General features: G+C 36.6%; 1 protein-coding gene across 3 annotated transcripts in view; it reads right to left on the bottom strand.

Annotated features, from left to right (window-relative positions):
• Positions 1-20,751, bottom strand: part of MEGF9 (multiple EGF like domains 9) — an 84,312-nt gene that overhangs the window by 38,340 nt on the left and 25,221 nt on the right. For all 3 annotated transcript variants that reach the window (XR_014265992.1, XM_082470437.1, XM_082470436.1), the window contains exon 2: positions 4,694-4,895. Coding sequence is in view for 2 of the 3 variants with exons in the window: in XM_082470437.1 (XP_082326563.1) it covers positions 4,694-4,895 (202 nt within the window). In the remaining variant the exon portion in view is untranslated. The remainder of the gene's footprint in view (positions 1-4,693; positions 4,896-20,751) is intronic.

The raw sequence follows: 20,751 nt of genomic DNA, 5'->3' as shown, positions 1-20,751 counted from the left end.
CTAAGTGCCAGTTACAATGTAAGTGGGTATACACACACACAATTTAATTCTCACAAAAATTCTTCATGCTACATTTATGAATCCTATTTTACAGATGAAAACACTGAGGCTCAGAGAGGTCAAATATCTTAATCAAGACTGTACAGTTAGTAAGTGGCTAAATCAAGAATGGAATCAAAGTACCAATTTCAGATTCCACCTCCTTTCTGCTACATATCACACTACTTGCCTACAATTTCCTTTTTCCCTTAACTTACCCACATATAATTTATAGCAGAGCAGAACACAGAGGTGTTTCCTCAGAGTTCACCCAAATGTTCTTGCCAAAGTACATAGTCCCGCAACTTCCCATTTCTGTTCCTCAAGTCTCATGTCAATTTAACTTCCTTTCTTGTAGTAAGAAATGCAGTGCTTACAATTTTGGAAACACAGAAGACCCCGAATAGCCAAAGCAATCTTGAGAATGAAAAACGGAGCTGGAGGAATCAGGTTCCCAGACTTCAGACTATACTACAAAGATAAGGTAATCAAGACAGTATGGAACTGGCACAAACACAGAAACATAAATCAGTGGAACAGGATAGAAAGCCCAGAGATAAATCCATGCACATATGGTCACCTTATTTTTGATAAAGGAGGCAAGAATACACAATGGAGAAAAGACAGCCTCTTCAATAAGCGGTGCTGGGAAAACTGGACAGCTACATGTAAAAGAATGAAAGTAGAACACTCCCTAACACCATATACAAAAATAAACTCAAAATGGATTAAAGACCTAAAGGTAAGACCAGACACTATAAAACTCTTAGAGGAAAACATAGGCAGAACACTCTATGACATAAATCACAGCAAGATCCTTTTTGACCCACCTCCTAGAGAAATGGAAATAAAAATAAACAAATGGGACCTAATGAAACTTAAAAGCTCTTGCACAGCAAAGGAAAACATAAACAAGACAAAAAGACAACCCTCAGAATGGGAGAAAATATTTGCAAATGAAGCAACTGACAAAGGATTAACCTCCAAAATTTACAAGCAGCTCATGCAGCTCAATATCAAAAAAACAAACAACCCAATCCAAAAATGGGCAGAAGACCTAAAGAGACATTTCTCCAAAGAAGATATACAGATTGCCAACAAACACATGAAAGGATGCTCAACATCACTAATCATTAGAGAAATGCAAATCAAAGCTACAATGAGGTATCACCTCACACCAGTCAGAATGGCCATCATCAAAAAATCTACAAACAATAAATGCTGGAGAGGGTGTAGAGAAAAGGGAACCCCCTTGCACTGTTGGTAGGAATGTAAATTGATACAGCCACTGTGGAGAACAGTTTGGAGGTTCCTTAAAAAACTAGAAATAGAACTAGCATACGACCCAGCAATCCCACTACTGGGCATATACCCTGAGAAAACCATAATTCAAAAAGAGTCATGTACCACAGTGTTCACTGCAGCTCTATTTACAATAGCCAGGACATGGAAGCAACCTAAGTGTCCATCGACAGATGAATGGATAAAGAAGATGTGGCACATATATACAATGGAATATTAGCCATAAAAAGAAACAAAACTGAGCTATTTGTAGTGAGATGGATGGACCTAGAGTCTGTCATACAGAGTGACAGTAAGTCAGAAAGAGAAAAACAAATACCGTATGCTAACACATATATATGGAATCTAAAAAAAAAAAAAAAAAGGTTCTGAAGAACCTAGGGGCAGTACAGGAATAACGCTGACGTAGAGAATGGACTTGAAGACACGGGGAGGCGGAAGGGTAAGGTGGGAGGAAGTGAGGGAGTGGCATTGACATATATACACTACCAAATGTAAAACAGATAGCTAGTGGGAAGCAGCCGCATAGCACAGGGAGATCAGCTCGGTGTTTTTGTGACCACCTAGAGGGATGGGATAGGGCGGGTGGGAGGGAGATGCAAGAGGGAGGAGATATGGGGATATATGTATATGTATAGCTGATTCACTTTGTTATAAAGCAGAAACTAACACACCATTGTAAAGCAATTATACTCCAATAAAGATGTTAAAAACATTTTTTTAATAAAATAAAATAAAAAGTCGAAAAGAAAAAAAAAAAAGAAATGCAGTGCTTAGAGCTGGATTCTGAGCTCCCACGCCTTCCTTCTAATGACTTTCTTTAAGTAAAAGTTTTTAAATGACTTTTGTGATACACTGCTTGCTCTGACAAATTGTCTGACATTTTGAAATAATATTATTTTAAAATTTTAATTAAATATTACTCTGTAGTAACTCATAGAAAAGAATTATGGATTTATCTCAAAATTTTAATATGCCTATCCTTGGGGCCAAAACAATCAAGAAATGAGGCTTCTGTGCTCCAATGAAACTTTATTTACAAAAACAGGCAGTGGACTGGATTTGGTTCATGGATTTGGTTTACAGACCCCTGCCCTAGACCTTCGAATGTCCAGTGCACTTTTCCACTACTTTATAGTTACTACCTATTTTCAGAATGGTGTTTTAGCCTATGTCACTTGATGACATTCACTGTCAGGGAAAAGATAAATAAAAAGTAATTTGTAAAAGACCTATGAAAACAGCAGTATACTACATAAACATTAGTATTACTTTTTTCCCTCTTCTCCAGCTTCTCAAACTTTCTCTCACTCTTCTCATTTCTTTCTCCTCTAATAAGGTAGTTTGGCCTAGAAGTAAACACTTTTTTATCTTTCCAAAAGTACTCAAAGCAAATGTGTTTGCAGAATCTTATTTTAAAAGAAGTAGTGGACAGGGGACTTCCCTGGTGGTCCAGTGGTTAAGAATCCGCCTTCAAATGCAGGGGACGCGGGTTCGATCCCTGGTCGGGGAACTAAGATCCCACATGCCATGGAGCAACTACTGAGCCTGTGTGCCACAACTAGAGAGCCTGCATGCCGCAACTACAGAGCCCACGTGCTCTGGTGCCCACACGCTGCAACTAGAGAGGAGCCCGCACACCACAACGAAGAGCCCGCACGCCACAACAAATATCCTGAGTGCCGCAACTAAGACCCAGCACAGCCAAATAAATAAATAAATAAATATTATAAAAAAAAAAAAAAGTAGTGGACATGTCTTTAGATACCAGAATGAACAAACTTATGCAAATCTCACCTTTTAAAATGGTAAGAAATGTGGGCCTTCTGAATATAACTTGTGTCGGCATGTTTTAGGGGAGTAAAGGGAGCAATGGTAAGCAACCGTTATATTCTCAAACTCAAGTAACAAAGTGATTATCAGTTTTCTCATTATAGAATCTATACAGCATGATGATAAGAATATTGGACTTAGTACTGGAAGACCAAATTTGGAATTCCTTTTCTGCCACTTACTATCTTTGTGATTTAATAACCTACATAAAAGGAGTTGCTATGAGGATTTAGATAGTTAACTATTTAAAAATACCAAGCATCATAAACATCAATTATTGTTGTATTTGAAATTATAAACTTCTTAAGTTCACATCTATATTTTAATAGAAGTACAATATGATACAGTATTGTACAATACGATTTTTTTGGGGGGGCTGTGCCACGCTGCATGTGGGATCTTAGTTCCCTGACCAGGGATCAAACCCAGGCCCCCTGCAGTGGAAGCGCGGAGTCTTAACCACTGGACCACCAGGGAAGTCCCTGTACTATATGATTTATAAAGCATCCAAAATATCTACTGCTAAGTATAAAGAAACTTTTCTGCCAAGGAGCTAAAAATTATTTTAAAATACTCCCTCATCAAGCCAACAATACTCCTCTGAAATTTAAAGAAACCAGAATTAATTGAGTGACGTGTGCTGGGTATTTTACATAGATTCTACTCATTTAACCTTCACAACAACCTTGAGAAGAAACTGAGGCGCAGAGAAGTGAAATAACTTGCTGAAATCACAAAGCTCCTAAGTGGCAGCCGATCTTGGATCCATACCCAGGTTAGATTGATCCTAAAGCTCTGTTCTTTTCATCACATAGCACTGCATCTTCAGCTTTTTCACTTGGGGTCCACAGAAAGCTAAGTACCTCACACAAGGTCAAATGATAATTACTTTCAGTGGAGTAGAAGGCAAATCCTTAGATTACAGGGCACTGTTCTACTAGATTAAGTCACCTACAAATAATTTACTATTTTAAAGGTAATTTCCAGACAATTTCTGCTTAATCTAGTTTTGGTCCCCCAAAATGTATATACTGGTACATAGAGTGAAACCAGTCTTTTTCACACTAATTAAAGAAATTAGGATATTACCAAGTTTAAGCCTTACATGTGCAAAGAAACAGCTTTAGAATTTTGAAAAGAGAAAAAATAAACCAAAGAATAAGTTTCCTGAAACTCTAATGGTATGTTAATAAACATAACAAGGACATTTTCACTGGAAATGCCTGGAAGTTATTGCTTCCAGGAAGCAGACTGCTTTCTCAATACTTTTTTCCATGAAATTTAGAGAAACTATTACAAGGCAAAATTGGTTACCAAGGTGCTTTTGAAGAACTAAATCAGTAAATTAGAAGCTTTTAAATCTTGACATTAAATATAATTCACAAAATGATAAAAATATGTGAAATATTTTATAAATCTATGGCCCCTTTATTTAAACCAGTCTGGTCCTTGAGAGCAGAGGCCTTTTTGTGTGTGTGATAAAATAAAATTAATTTTACCTTCAACTTCTGCTGCTTACCTATTGCAGAGTATGCTGAGGGCTCCATGTGGACTACAGTCACATGGCAGACAGAGCCTGGAAGTACGATTCAGGTACAAACCCTCCTTGCAGGTTTCACAGCGAAGACCCTGATAACCTGGCTGACACTCGCACTGCCCTGTGGTCTGGTTGCAGCGATTCACATCCAGGCTTCCGACCACAGAGCAGTTACACACATATCCTGCAAAGAAAAGAGGGAAAGAGATATCAACTAAGGTTTAATGCTTTCCTAATAAAATGAGCTCTATTTTATTTTTCTTAATAAATATTCATGACAACTTTGTAAGGATGGATAAAATTAAGTCTAGTTCAAATTCACTTTCTATCCTATTTAGTTTATTTAAATTGGGAATTATATGCAGTAAAGTACATAAACTAATTATAAAACTAACATTCTCAATTTCTTTTTCAGCACTCTTCATCTTCTAGCCCTCTTACCCTATACTCCAATGTGTGGGTGGGTCCGTATATTACTAGTTTTTCTGGATTAGAAATCTCCAAAGGCAGGGCCTATGCTTATCTACATGGCACTGAGAGCACATGCTGGAAACGACAACACGTTAAATAATAAATAATCCCGCTGTATAGCAGCAAGAGCTCAGACGATTGACTGTGGTAACTTATACAGGTCAGACAAGATTGTGCTACAGCTGGAATCATGAACTAGTTTGTTCTTCCCAAGAAGAAATTAATGGAGAATTGAAACTTTAAGGTGAGGAAATGACAAACAATAAATCCCAGATAAGAACGTTTACAGGGGCACCCTGATCAGTGGGTTAAAACCAATCACAATTTGAATCTCTTTCCCAAATTAAAAGATTTAGAAAATAAACATTTTCTTTAGATATTTCAAACAGTTTTTTGAATGAAAATATTTAGAAGTAGTTGGTTTTAGCTTTTTTTAAAAAAAAAATCATTTCCGTAGTTTTTTTTTAAGATTTATTTTATTATTTATTTAATTTATTTTTGGCTGCATCGGGCCTTAGTTGCAGCGTGCGGGATCCTCCGTTGCAGCGCCCGGGCTCCTCATGGCGGCACCCGGGCTTCTCTCTAGTTGTGGCCTGTGGGTTTTTCTCTTCCCTAGTTGTGGCTCGTGGGCTCCAGAGCGCGTGGGCTCTGTCGTTTGTGGCACGCGGGCTCGCTCATTGTGGCATGCAAGCTCAGTAGTTGTGGCGCGTGGGCTTGGTTACTCCGCGGCATGTGGGATCTTCCTAGACCAGGGCTTGAACCCATGTCCCCTGCATTGTAAGGCGGATTCTTTACCACTGGACCACCAGGGAAGTCCCAGCTTTAGCTTTTTTTTGTTTTTTACATCTTTATTGGAGTATAATTGCTTTACAGTGTTGTGTTAGCTGCTGCTGTATGACAAAGTGAATCAGCTATATGTATACATATATCCCTGTATCCCCTCCCTCTTGCGTCTCCCTCCCACCCTCCCTACTCCACCCCTCTAGGTGGTCACAAAGCACCGAGCTGATCTCCCTGTGCTATGCGGCTGCTTCCCACTAGCTATCTTACATTTGGTAGTGTATATATGTCCATGCCACTCTCTCACTTCGTCCCAGCTTCCCTCCCCCCCAACCCCAACCCCGTCCCGGTGTCCTCAACGCCATTCTCTACATCTGCATCTTTATTCCTGTCCTGCCCCTAGGTTCATCAGAACCTTTTTTTTTTTAAATTTAGATTCCATATATATGTGTTAGCGGCTTTAGCTTTTTAATGCAGATACATTTAAAGGTCAGTTAGGATTTGTTTTTTGCTATTATTTATACTCATTCTATTAAGAAGAAAGTATTTTCAACATAGTTTGACAAAGTATCAACATAGGACTTTCTAACCATATACAGAAACATGTAGTTAAAGTCAATTGCAGATAAAACCTTGAACATATTTTAGGAATAGCCCCCATTCCAAAGTAGCTATGGACCTCGGTTTAAAAAGCTCAGAGAAATCTATGACAAATTATACTTCTGAATAAGTAAGGAACTATCAATATATAAAATGACATTATACATATAGATAAAAGTTTAGCTTGAAGAAAAATCTTTAACATAACTTTTGATTATTTTTAAAAAGATACTGGATAAACTGGATCCAGAGTCTTAAAAAGAAAGCTATAAAGAAGTTTGCTTCTCTATTCTAGACAAGGAAATTAACCTTCAAAATTCTTTATGTCATCACAAATAGCTTATGCACACAAGTCCAAACAAAGGATTCCACAAAGATATTCTCACTTGGCCAACTCTTGGCCCACACTTCTTCAGTTCCTAACCTTTGGTGTCAGCTTATCTCCCTACTCTTCACACGTCTTCTAATTTGTAAATATACCAAATGAATGAATATGTAAGTGATTTGTTTATTTTATGTATATTTTAAGCTTGAGTGGTGAATTAGTTACAAAACCCAGAGGAGAGTTCAGATTTCTTCAGCCCCAAACTTAGGAAAGGAATAAGCTTCCCATCTCAGTCAGGATTCTTATTTTTACTAAGCTACATAAGCATGACATTTCTGTGATAGAGTTACATGTTTTCACATTATTTCTAGTTTCTGGGTTTGTGTGTGTGTGTGTGTGTGTGTGTGGTTTTTGTAAATAAGGAAGCCGTGTTTAGTGGTCTGTAAACCTGCCAATAACAACTTCATGGCAAGGCCTTCACTCTACCAAAAATGACCAGAATGCTAAAAATAACATTTTCTTCCAAAATCTGGCAGGATTCCAACATACATTCAATTCCTCCTGCTGGACCAATTTCATCACAAGTTAAACCAAGCAAATTGTGCTGGTATGGGCAGAATTAGCTCAAGAAAAATGAATGGACTAAAAAACTCTATAATAAAGACTGAGAACTTTATTCTATTATTTCCTTACTAATGTGCTTCCATCTGAAACCTGAATCAGTGTTCCCAATGAATAACATTTTTAGTAAAACTGTTAAGAACTCTGAGATAAAAACTAAGTATTTTTTTCAATCAAGTCTTATGGATAAAAAGTAGTAACCAAGTTTGTTGGTTATTTATTATTTCTATAGAACTGATTCAGCCTTTTCATTATCCCCTGAACATACTTTTTTCAGTCCCATTCTGTGCTCCTTGTAATGTTCTCTCCTCTCCACATATTTAAATCTGTCCCTTATTTCAAGAATCAGCTGAAATTTACTCCTCCATAAACTCTAATTCTATTGCCCCTTGTTTGAACCCATAACAACAACTACCACCTATGACCCTCATACGACAGTAATTTAAAGAGGCAGTAAAGTGAAGCAGATATGAGCACAGACTATAGAAGTAGACAGCTACAGGTTTAAATCCAGCTCCATCACTTACTAACTTTATGACCTTGGGCAAGTTAGTTAACCTCCTTGTGCCTTCCTTTTCTCATCCGTAAACAGGCATAATACAGTACCTATAACACTCAGGCCCAACACATAAACTGGAAGTGGTTTGGAGTGCCGAAATAATTACTACAATAGCTGGAAGAAAGGGATTCCAAATAAAATAACAGAAACACAATTTAGATGGCCAGATTCACAGGCCACAGCTTTGTGGTGAGATCTGAAAGCCTGGGATTAGGTTTATTACCATGGCAGTTTTGGACAATGTCTGTGAAATAGAATTAGTGTCCTGACATTCAGGAATTCAAGCGGTGGGTTAGGTAGAGAAGAACAGTGTATCCTTCATATGCTGGGCTCCATACATTACCAACATGGGTGCCTACAAATACAACGATGAAAACAAAAGGGTATAGGACATGGTTTCAGAGAGAAAAAAGGAGCATTTATTGATTATATGCCCTTGGTACTAATCATCCTAACAGTAGTGGGGTGAATTGCAAATATTTCAGCAGGAGAAGAGAAGATCACCCTAGTGCCAGGATGAAGTGCTATCACCTGATACAGCAAGACAAAAATACACTATCACATTAACATTCCTCCCCAGATTAACCAAAGGGAAGGAAGCTGAAGTAAAGCATACCAAGTGCCAGGGAACATATGCATCTTTTCGGTTTGGAGCTCAGAATCTGAGGCCCTATCCCAGTGTTTAACCTCAAATGAAATGATCCAAATTAAATGAATAGTATGAGCAACAGTAATAAATATAAAGGTCTATGAACATGCGTTAAATTGTGTCAGGATAACTCATTAGCTTGTTCAGAGCCTTCACAGTTCTTGACATTCATACGGAACCAGATAGGAGTTAATGCAGAAACAATGCAATTTTCTAGGAGACTGGCAATATGAAAAAAGAAGAAAAGACATGTCAATCGATAAAAGCAGTGGGAAGGACCTATAGCCAAAGACAGGAGATGAAGTGCTGACTTTTTAATGAGGTAGAATCTTAGACACCAGAGCGGCACAAAGGAGTCTGTGACATGACTGATGGTAAGGCACTAGTGTGTATGTTAATGGGAGTGAAACAACATGAAGAGGACACAAAACGCTAATCACAGACAAGTCTGAATGAAATGCCAAAAGGCTCATCTGGTTGCCTATGAGTAAATATGGAATAAACTCGCCATCATTTGAGTAGCATGTTTCCTTTCAGTGCCCTATAATTCTTAGGAAAACTCTACAGAAAAATAGAGAAGAGTAACATATATATTAGCAGGGAGACATTTTCTTTTTGTTCGGCTTCTGAAGAACAATGAAATACAGTGACTTGAACCCCGAAGAAGAATAAGAAACTAAAATCTGGAACCAAACTGTTTAAAAATAGAAACATAGGGCTTCCCTGGTGGTGCAGTGGTTAAGAATCCACCTCAATGCAGGGGACATGGGTTCGAGCCCTGGTCTGGGAAGATCCCACATGCCATGGAGCAACTAAGACCGTGCACCACAACTACTGAGCCCATGCTCTAGAGCCCGCGAGCCACAACTACTGGAACCTGCGCGCCTAGAGCCTGTGCTCCACAATAAGAGAAGCCACCGCAGTAAGAAGCCCACGCAACGCAACGTAGCCCCTGCTCGCTGCAACTAGAGAAAGCCTGCACGCAGCAACAAAGACCCAACGCCGCCAAAAATAAATAAATAAATTTATTAAAAATTAATTAATTAATTAAACACTGCACTTTTCAAACATCCCTTGCCAAAGCCAAAAGATGAAAATTTTAGCACTAAAGAAAAATGATGAGTTTTGTAACTCATCAAACACCTGTTTCATACACCTGGTAGGCTTCTCTCTGCATTCAACTTTTAACCAACTCATGTCCTTAGCTCAGTAAAAAGTCCATTATATCATCTACAGAATTTTAATTATGTTTTGGTATCTGCAGCTACTTCGATGGGAGTTTTTAGAAAAATATTAATTGTAGTAATATGGCCTAATTAATGTGTCCTTTGTTTCTCTGTGCCTGTTTCTTAAGTCCTTTCTGAGTGCTGTAATTAACTATGATGTCTGAAGACAAAGGCAGTTTGATACAATAGTGTGTTAGCCTTTTGCAGATAAAAAAGAACTATAAAAGAAGTGAAAGATTTGAATAAGATTGAAGAAGAAAGTGAAAAACATTGTGTCCTCAGTCAATTCATGATGCAAATCTCGTAAAGAAATGTTCATCGATAGCAGCACTGTTGCTGAACTAAAATGATTACGAAACAAGTATTGCACTTAAGCATAGATACTGAAAAAAATACTTGTAAATACAACTAACACAGAGCACTCACAGGAATCTGATTCAGGAATATAGCCTGAAATTCCATCTATAGCCTCCTGCAAAACTGTGGAAATACCTTTGCAAAACTCAATCTCTGACTCCATTCCTTCAACAATGATTTCACTCTTGCTTTTCAGTATCTTCAGATATTGAAAGAATACAAAAAATATATCTATTAAGAATACCAAAAAAAAAAGAAAGAAAGAAAAACTGCTTTGGGCTATTCTAAAACTTTTCATTCTTCCCCATATTCAGAAGACATAGTAAATGTACTATAATAATGATGGCATCTTCTGTTCAATCTCAAAGCAGCAAAAACTAGAAGATAAGTATTTAAAATATATTAAGACTCAGTATTTAATCTTATAATGAAAATTTAAAACATTAAAAATTCAAGTTTAGTAAGTTTAAAATTATCTGAAAATATACACTTAAGTAAAAAATAAATACACTTTAGTATCTCCTTCAGGAAAACATAATTATTTTGTAAGGCACTAACTAGAGGTCATTTATAATTATGGAGAAATTGAGTTTCTCAGGCTTATCATTAGATGGGAATAAGCTGATTCCAGGATATAAAATATTTGGGGAGCTTTATGAACGGAGGTCATATGACAAGAGTTATGTCGGCACTCATCATACTGGTACAATTGTCACCACCTCCTGCTTTGTACCCTAAAGCCAAAGAAAAAAACACATCTTCCCAACTTCCCAAAGAATAACCTCTTATTCCTCTACTTTCTCCTTTTCCTTCTTTTCTCTCTCTCTATTAACTGTATTCTAATGTTTAAAAGTATTCTCTACACACACAATGCAACCATTATAACAGCATCTACTGAATGGAAGTCAAAGAGCAAATTGCACAGTAAGAGGCAATGAATACCCACCTATTAGAATGGCTCAAGTTAAATAAACAAAACAAAAAAATGACAATATCGATTGCTGGGAAGGATGCAAAGGAACTGAAACTTTCAATAACTATTGCTGTGAATGCAAAATAGTACAGACACTTTGGAAAATAGTTTGGTAGTTTCTTATAAATTAAATATACCTTCATCATATGACTCAGCAATTCTACTCCTAGGTATTTATCAAGGAAAATGAAAACCTATGTTCACACAAAAACTTGTATTAAAATGTTTATAGAGCTATATTCATAATCACCCAAATCTGGAAACAACCCAAATGTCCTTCAACTAGTGAACTGGATAGGCTGTGGTACTTCCTTACAATGGAATACTACTCAGCAATGAAAAGGAAGGAAGCATTGACATGCAAGGATGTGATGGACCTCAAATGCATTATGCTAAATGAAGAAAGCCAGACTCAAAAAGGTACGTATTATATGATTCCATTTACATGATGTTCTGGAAAAGGCAAAACTATAAGAGCAGAGAAAAGATCAGGGGTTTTCCAGGAACTGGGGGTGGGGGGGGGTAGGGAGAAGGGCTAACTACAAGCTCAAGGGAATTTTGAGGGAGTAATGAAGTTGTTTTGTATCTTGACTGTGCATTTGTCAAAACTGATAAAACCGAGAACCAAATGAGTAAATTTTATTGGATATAAATTTTAAAATTAAAAAAAAAACTTTTTAAAAAAGCAATGAGGTTTTACTAAACTAGATTCTTAAATTTTGCTAGAGGGAAGCCATGGTTGTACCACAAGCAGCGATTTTAGCTGGACTGTGGCACTAAAGTCAACATGGGACCCAACTAATAACTCAGTCTTTTTCAAAGCTAATGTTACAATTAAGACAGCGAGAACTGATTAACGCTTCAGCTGATTACTGCATAAGGAGTTGTGGAACATTTTAGGATTTAAAATGCTATTTAACTAAAAGAAGTAGAATTTTCCTTTTTCCTTTGGCTTCAACTAAAGTCTTGGATTGTAATTGCTCCTGTGTAGAATGAGGGAGAAGAGGGAAAAAATGAAAGATAAAGATGTATAGGATTTCCAACCTCTCTTCATATACAATTGCTTATTTCCCTTTGAGATTGATCATTAAAAATCCTACTCTATTTAAACAAAGACCAGGAAAACAACTTTGAATCTATCCAACATAAAACTTCATCCTTTTTCACAAACCTAGGATAGCATCTACAAAAATAACATCTCTCCTGATTTTCAAGTTGAAAAGAAAAGGAAAAATAATTGTTGGAAACAAGAATAGGAATACTTAATTCAAACCTCTGCCTGCACATCAAAAGAACAGAAAATTACAACAACAACAAATTATACTGTCTTGACTATAGACCTGATTTCCTAAGTGTATGGGGTATTTATTTCAAAACATAGTTTTTATTAGGCCCATATTTCATCTTTGTAGGTTTAGAGTACAGGAATCTCAGAAAGGCCTCATTCTAGGGAAAAGGAATTATCAACATAGAGTTCTTATTTTTATAAAAGGTCCTACTCTAGCATAACACTGATACTCAAATTATATTTCACATTTATGTTATGCCAGTGTAAGGTCACAAATCTTTGCAAAGCTGGGAAACAATATTAAAGTTGATGAGTTTTTGAGTTAAACCAGGCTTTGTAGAAATATGGAAAGTTTTAAAGCCACCACTTTTAAAGAAAGCTTTACCTTTTAAAATAAAAATATATCCATTAAAATTCCCAATCACAATTCACTATTGCAAAACATTTCTTCTACTTTACGGTAGACATATGAAAAAAAAAAAAGTGTAGCATGACGTAGGTTTTGTTGAAAAATTTCTGTCTCATGCTTTAAGGACCATGTTGTTAGTGCTTGTCCCTGGCTCACTGCCAGTTTTCCACAATTCAAAGACAATTCATCTAATTAATGAGACAAGACAGCAAGTTCTGGGAAAGGCTATAACAACTACCTTTTACTACAAATAGTAACAGAGGTGATATTACCAGTTATTGAGCATGTGTTGTATGTATCTCAAACTTCACATTAGAAACTTTACACATATGGCCTCCTTTAGTCTTCACCACAATCCTGTGAGGAAGGTTCTTTGAAGGAGGAAATTGAGTCTTAGACAGATGAAACAAATCATACAACTAACCAGCACAGGAGAACAAACTGGAACTCAAACTAAATAACACCAAAGTACACGTTTTTTCACTATAAGAAGCTTCTGCTTTCACTTTGTTATAAAGCAGAAACTGACACACCACTGTAAAGCAATCATACTCTAATAAAGATGTTTAAAAAAAAAAAAAAGAAGCTTCTGCCTATGAAAACGAGTAGTAAAAACACTAGACAGAACCAGCAATCCCACTACTGGGTATATAACCAGAGAAAACCCTAATTCAAAAAGACAAATGCACCCCAATGTTCATTGCAGCACTATTTACAATAGCCAGGTCATGGAAGCAGCCTAAATGTCCATCGACAGACGAATGGATAAAGAAGGTGTGGTACATATATACAATGGAATATTACTCAGCCATAAAAAGGAACGAAAATGGGTCATTTGTAGAGACGTGGATGGATCTAGAGACTGTCATACAGAGTGAAGTAAGTCAGAAAGAGAAAAACAAATATCGTATATTAACGCATATGTGTGGAACCTAGAAAAATGGTACAGATGAACCAGTTTGCAGGGCAGAAATTGAGACACAGATGTAGAGAACAAGCGTATGGACACCAAGGGGGGAAAGCGGCAGGGGTGGGGGTGGTGATGAACTGGGCGATTGGGATTGACATGTATACACTGATGTGTATAAAATGGATGACTAATAAGAACCTACAGTATAAAAAAGTAAATAAAATTAAATTAAAAAAACAAAACACTAGAGAGACCCAGGACACCTGAAAACCAGAATATGCTGCTAATTAACTATCTCCATGACCTTCAGTAAGTCTAACTGTTCTGCGTTTCAGTGTCTCAGTCTATAAAATATGGATAATTCTTGCCATCTCTCTATATGAAATACTTAGATATAAAGTAAAATAGTATGTGTATGGTTTTTATGCTAAAAACTGGAAAACACTGATGAAAGAAACCAGAAAGACCTACATAAATGGAGAGACATACCATAACAATCAGATCTACAGAGCTGATGAACCCTGATCAAAATATCAGCAGGATTTTTTGGTTGAAACTTGAATAGCCAAAGAGAAATAAAGTTGGAGGAGTCTCAATAACTGATTTCAAGACAATCTAAAGCTGCAGTAATCAAGACAATGTGTTATTGGTGAACGAATAAACACAAAGATCAACGGAATAGAATAGAGAGCCCAAGAATAGACTTTCACAAATATCATCAACTAATTTTTGACGAAGCACAGAGGCAATTCAATGGAGAAAAAATAGTTTTTTTCAGGCTTCCCTGGTGGCGCAGTGGTTAAGAATCCGCCTGCCAATGCAGGGAACAAGGGTTCGAGCCCTGGTCCGGGAAGATCCCACATGCCGCGGAGCAACTAAGCCCGTGCGCCACAACTACTGAGCCTGCACTCTAGAGCCCGCGAGCCACAACTACTGAGCCCACGTGCCACAACTACTGAAGCCCGCGCGCCTAGAGCCCATGCTCCATAACAAGAGAAGCCACCACAATGAGAAGCCCGCATACCGCAATGAAGAGTAGCCCCCACTCACCACAACCAGAGAATGCCCACACACAGCAACGAAGACCCAACGCACCCAAAAATAAAAGATAAAATAAAATTTAAAAAAAAAAAAGCTTTTTTCAATAAATGGGGTTGGAACAGCTGGACATCCATATGCGGAAAACTGAACCTTGAGTTAACCTCACACCCTGTAAAAAATTAAGTCAAAATAGATCATAGCCCTAAAAGTAAAATGTAAAACTATAACACCTCAACAAGAAAACATAAGAGAAAATCTGATTGACCTTGGGTCAGGCAAAGAACTTTTAGATACACACCAAAAGCAAAATCCGTAAGAGAAAAATTTATAAATTGGACTTTATTAAAATAAATTTAAAACTTTTGCTCTTTGGAATACTACTGAGAGAATGAAAACACAGCCACTGACTGGAAGAATATTTGCAAATCACATTTCTGTCAAAGGACTTGTATCAAGAATATACAAAGAACTCTCAAAACTCAATAAGGAAACAATGTAATTTAAAAATGGGGATAAGGTCAGAATAGACCCTTCACCAAAGATGTGTGTATGGCAAATAAGCACTTGAAAAGATGTTCAACATCTTTCATTAGGAAAATGCAAATTAAAACCATAATGACATACTACTAAATACCTAACAGATTGGCTAAATTTCAAAAAACTGGCAATACCAAGAGCTGACAAAGATGCTGAGCAACTAGAACTCTTATATGTTGCTGAGAGGAATACCTGGAAAACAAGTTTCTTATAAGGTTAAATTTACACCTCCCATATGACCCAGCAATTCCACTCATATGGATCTACCCAAGAGAAATGAAACTTATGTTCACACATCAGTGTAAGTGAATGTTTATGGCAGTTTGCTTCATCATCACTAAAAGTTGGAAGCAACCTAAATGTCCTTCAACCAGTGAATTGTTAAATAAACTATGGTCCTTTTTATAACAAATATTAATATATTTTTTCACATCAGAATCTGTTTCTGATTTTGAAATTGATCTATTCTTGTGCCAGTACAGTAAAAAAAAAAAAAAAAAAGGTTTTAATAACTACAGCTTTATAATATGTTTCACTGCTATTCTTCTTCACATTTTCTTTCAGTTCATAGTACTTATGTTTTCATCTGAACTCTGTTTGCCACATTTCCTCCAAAAAAGTCCCTACTGTAATTTTTCCAGTAATTCAACTTATTCTAAATAATGTGTCTTAATGTGTTAAGAACTGATAGCTTTACGATATTCAATTTTCCCATCTATGAGCACTGGCATGCCTCTCCATTTATTCAGTCTTCTTTTAAATCTCTCAGTGAAATTTCATAATTAAAAATATATTTATATGAGTTTCACACATATCTTGGTGAGATTATTCCTAAACTTTTTATCATTAGTGGTAGTGGTAGCAGTAGTGGTTAGAACTGTGATCTTTTTTTCCATTATCTCTTATAATTAGTTTTAGTTAGTAAAACTTATTAACTTGGATTTCTTGGTATATATACATAGTTATTTTGATGAAGTCTCATTATTTCTAATGGTTTTTCCATTGATTCTTTTGAGTAAGGCCTCTATTTTTAAGCTACGTGGAATGAGGTCTTCCATTGAAAGTCATATTTTGCTTGGCTAAAAATAGATACAATTCTGAGTTTCCTCAACCACAATAGTTTGCTGGTAAAATAGAGCAGGCCATTTCATATAACTTCTTATCTTAATCCCTAGGTTAGCTTTATTATTAATTATAATAAAAGTAGTTACCACTTACTATTACCTACAATGTCTCAGGCTTTGTCACACATTTTACTTGTATGAACATTTACCTTCACAACAACCTTGCAAAGGTTGTTTATAAAAAGGAAAACTAGAACTTAAAGAAGGTAAGTACTTGCCCAAGGCCACAGAGTTACAGTAAGTGGTTGAGACAGCATTCAAATACAGGTTCATCTTACTCCAATGCCCTTCCTCATTCCACTTCACCACAGAGCTTTCTTCCTTGGTAGAGAAGGGGGGAAGGAAGGAAGGAGGGAGGGAGGGAGGAAGGAAGGAAATAAGAAAGAAAAGAAAGGAGGGAAGGAGGGAAAGGAAAAAAGGAGGAAGGGTAGAAAGAAGAAAAAGAAGAGGAAGAAGAAGGAGAAGGAGTAGTAGTAGTAGTAGTAGAAGAAGAAGAAGAAAGAAATTCCACCTAGTATTGTTAAACGCAATTTTTTTTTTCAATCTGTTTTCCTTGTGAGAAAGTAACATCAAGTCAAATGACTGCCAAACAGTATGGTAGGGAGAAACAGTTGCTCCAGCTACAAAAATAATTCTCAACTGGCGACTCACAACACCTTGTATATGCTTTGGGCTGGAGAGTCTTAATATATTGCTCAAAGTTAAACATGCATGCTCATGATTTAGTATTTGGGATCTGTTCATTTAAATGCATTCTCATAGCTAAAAGAATACTGCTAATTAATATTTCCAGTATCTCTCTAAAAGAAGTGTAGTGATTTAGGAGTCAAGGGTTACGGATATGGACTATGCTAAACTGCCAAATTGCTACCGGAACCTAAACAAAAATTTTTTCTTTATGTGCCAACATTTTCCCATTTGTTTGCATTTTTCAAGCCTTTAAAAAAAAAAACCTAATTTTGCCATTTAATAGAGTCAATTGCTTACTTTTTGAAAGCGCATTTTATTCTTTCAGGCCACCATCAAATTCAGAATGCACTGACAGAATTAACCAAATACTGCCCATATGGCTTGGAAGAATAACTATTCTATCAAACTTTGAATTTCTGTGAGCTTTTTTATTTACAGAATTTTTACAGTATCCTTGAGTTTAAGGGGAGGTAAGGAGCGGGGAGGGGGAGCAAATACAGAAAGTGAATTAACATGTGAAATCTGGTTCCAGGCCATAGTAGAAAAAGATCAGTCTATGAGGTGAAGGGACCTGGGTTCAAATACAGAAACCACTGTTTATAAGCTCTATGATCTTAAATTTCATGACCTCTTTTCATAAAATTGGGATAATGATACCTAACTTATAAGAATGTTTTAAAAATTAGAGGAGACAAGGCAAAGAAAACACCTATGACAGGGCCTTCTCCTCCCCATCCTACAATTTTATTATAAGTAATCTTTTTAACAAAGCAGCATTCTTAGATGTTACTAAAAATTGCAAGAATTGAGAACTAAAAGGGATCAGCAATCTCAGAATGCACTCAAATTACCCTAAATAATTTCATTAATACCTTAATTTTGTAGCAACAGAACAGAAAAGGTAAGAAAAATAAAAGAACTTCAAGTACTGCTGATTGCTTCTGAGGTTGGGACTTAGATTTGCTCTCTATTTACAGAGCACAGCTGAGCAACTTAAAGGCTAGAACTGTTTGCTCATTATAATACCTGAAAAATGAGTTCAGAGAAAAGGAGTGCAAACAGAGCAAGAGGAAAGGTCAATTTAAAAATACTATCTTAAGGCACCCAGTGATGTAACCTAGGAACCGTTTCCTAATTTTCAAAAAAGGGAAGGTTGGTCCCATATTATAGTTTAACATTCATCCCCAGCCAATTTTTAAACATGTTATTAAATAGATGGTTTATGGATTACTAGAAATATATATAGTTGATCACAAAATTACGCCATACCATCCTGGGAAAATACCTGGTGTATACAGGGAAGCATGAGTAGAGAGAAAAATCTTACTATGGTTTCAACAGACTAATAGGAAGGAACATAGGAGAAAATACATATCTAAAGGGTTTACTGGGGCCCTGAACTCCAGACTAAGGAGTTTCCACTTCATCCTACATGGAATGATTCTCCAAATAAGGTCACAGTACCATCTGCTTCAAAATCCCCTGGGGAGCACATTGAAATTCTGACTCCTGGGTCCCATCCTAGACCTACTGAATAGAAACCTCTATTTCTATTTGGGGGACAGGGGACTCAGGAATATGCATTTTTTACAAGTTTCAAAGTGATTCTGATGTACCCAAAAAGTTTGCTATAAGCAAAAGGGACTATGAAAAATTCTTGAGCAGAGTAATGATGTGGCCAGCATTGGGCTTCAGAAGTAAAAACAACAACAAAGACAAAATAGCAACAATAATAATGACAATAGTAACACTCTCTACTACTATTCATTATTTGTTACTTATTTACTTTTTACATACCAGGCACTGTTTCATGTACTCTACATACACTGACATTTAAAACTTTCAAGGAATCAATAAGGTAGGTAGGTATAAGGTGATACAGGGGATAAGATAAGGAAATGAAGGCACAGAAAAATAATTTCCTCAAGGTCAGATGGCCATAAGGAGCCCAGCTGGGATTAGGTTATCCTTAGCAGCAGTGTGAAGGAAGGATTAGAGAGGAGAGACTGGAGATGATAGATTTACTGATAAATATCGTAGCAGCCTAACATGAAAATCTGAATTGAGGCAGTCTCACTAGTAAAAATTGCTTCTGCAAACATACAGATACCTGTCTGTATGTCATAAAGTGAAATTAAGTCTGCTTGCTTTCAGAATAAATAAATACTGCAAGGTGGAAAATATACCTGTCTGCAGCTGTCTGCAGTGCTAAAAGTTTAAAAGATTTGAAGTTAAGAGCCAAGTGAAATAGCTGAGCCTTGAGTTATTCCAAAGGACACTTGAAAGAAGCACTTTTTTCTTTTGGAACTGGATGTGGGCTATCTTACTTTGTGTTCCCTATCTAATCCTCTTACTCCCCAAAACATGTTGACAAATTCTTCCCACTCTCCTGCCACACTTCACTATTATCAAACACTTATACAGTATCAGCATTGTTCTACACTGCAAGCTGTGAAGTTCTTTGCCTTATCATCATGACTAAGCATTTGGGTAACACTTCAGATTCAAAAATAAGGGCACAAGAGAGAAGAAACTCCTCTTCCAACTCCACTGCTCACTCCTGCTCTTCCTGTACATACCATTAGTGGAATCCAATTGTCCCTCCTTCCGAAAACACACGCATACACTCACAGGATCCTCAAAAGAAAACTGAAATGGTCAGAAGTCACAGTTCTAAAACATGGATTGGGAGGCTTCTTCTTTTTTTTTTTTAACAAGAATTTGGGAGCATCAAGATGTCAAAGATCTTGTTCAAGTTTGCAAACAATACAAAACACAACTTTCAAACTTTTCCTAATCATTGCTAAAGCACTACTGGAAGTTAACAATCTCAGAAATTTTCAGGGACCAGTGGTCAATAATAAGCCAAAAAAAAAAAAGAAATAATTTGGCTTCCTCCACCACTCCTAAAGTATTAATAATAGTCTTGGAGAAGCAAGCAATGTTAGCTAAAATATCTAAGGGAAACAGATGCTGGCAAAGTGAAATTTACCTTCACACCAGTAGAATTTACCTATTCTTCTTACTTCACTTCTGATTTCACATATCCCATTCGCTACTTTCTGTGCCATTAAAAGATGTCACCACACTGTTGGTAGAATTGTAAAATGGTGCAACCACTACGGAAAACAGTATAGAGGCTCCCCCCAAATTTTAAAATAGAATTACCATATGATCCAGCAATCCCACTTCTGGGTATATATCCAAAAGAAGTGAAAGAAGGGTCTTGAAGAGATATTTGCACACCCCTGTTCATATCAGCATTATTCATAATAGCCAAGATGTGGAAGCAACCCAAACGTCCATCAACAGGTGAATGAATAAACAAAATGTGGGATATACATACCATAAAATATTATGCAGCCTTAAAAAGCAGGGAAATCCAGTCACATACTACAACATGGATGAAACAAAGTCATTATGTTAAATGAAATCAGTCATAAAAAGACAAATACTACAAGATTCCATTTATAAGAGGTA

This window comes from Balaenoptera physalus (genome assembly GCF_965194825.1).
Source record: "Balaenoptera physalus genome assembly, chromosome: 7".
Classification (NCBI taxonomy): domain Eukaryota; kingdom Metazoa; phylum Chordata; class Mammalia; order Artiodactyla; family Balaenopteridae; genus Balaenoptera; species Balaenoptera physalus.
This window is presented reverse-complemented; position numbering and strand designations above follow the sequence as displayed.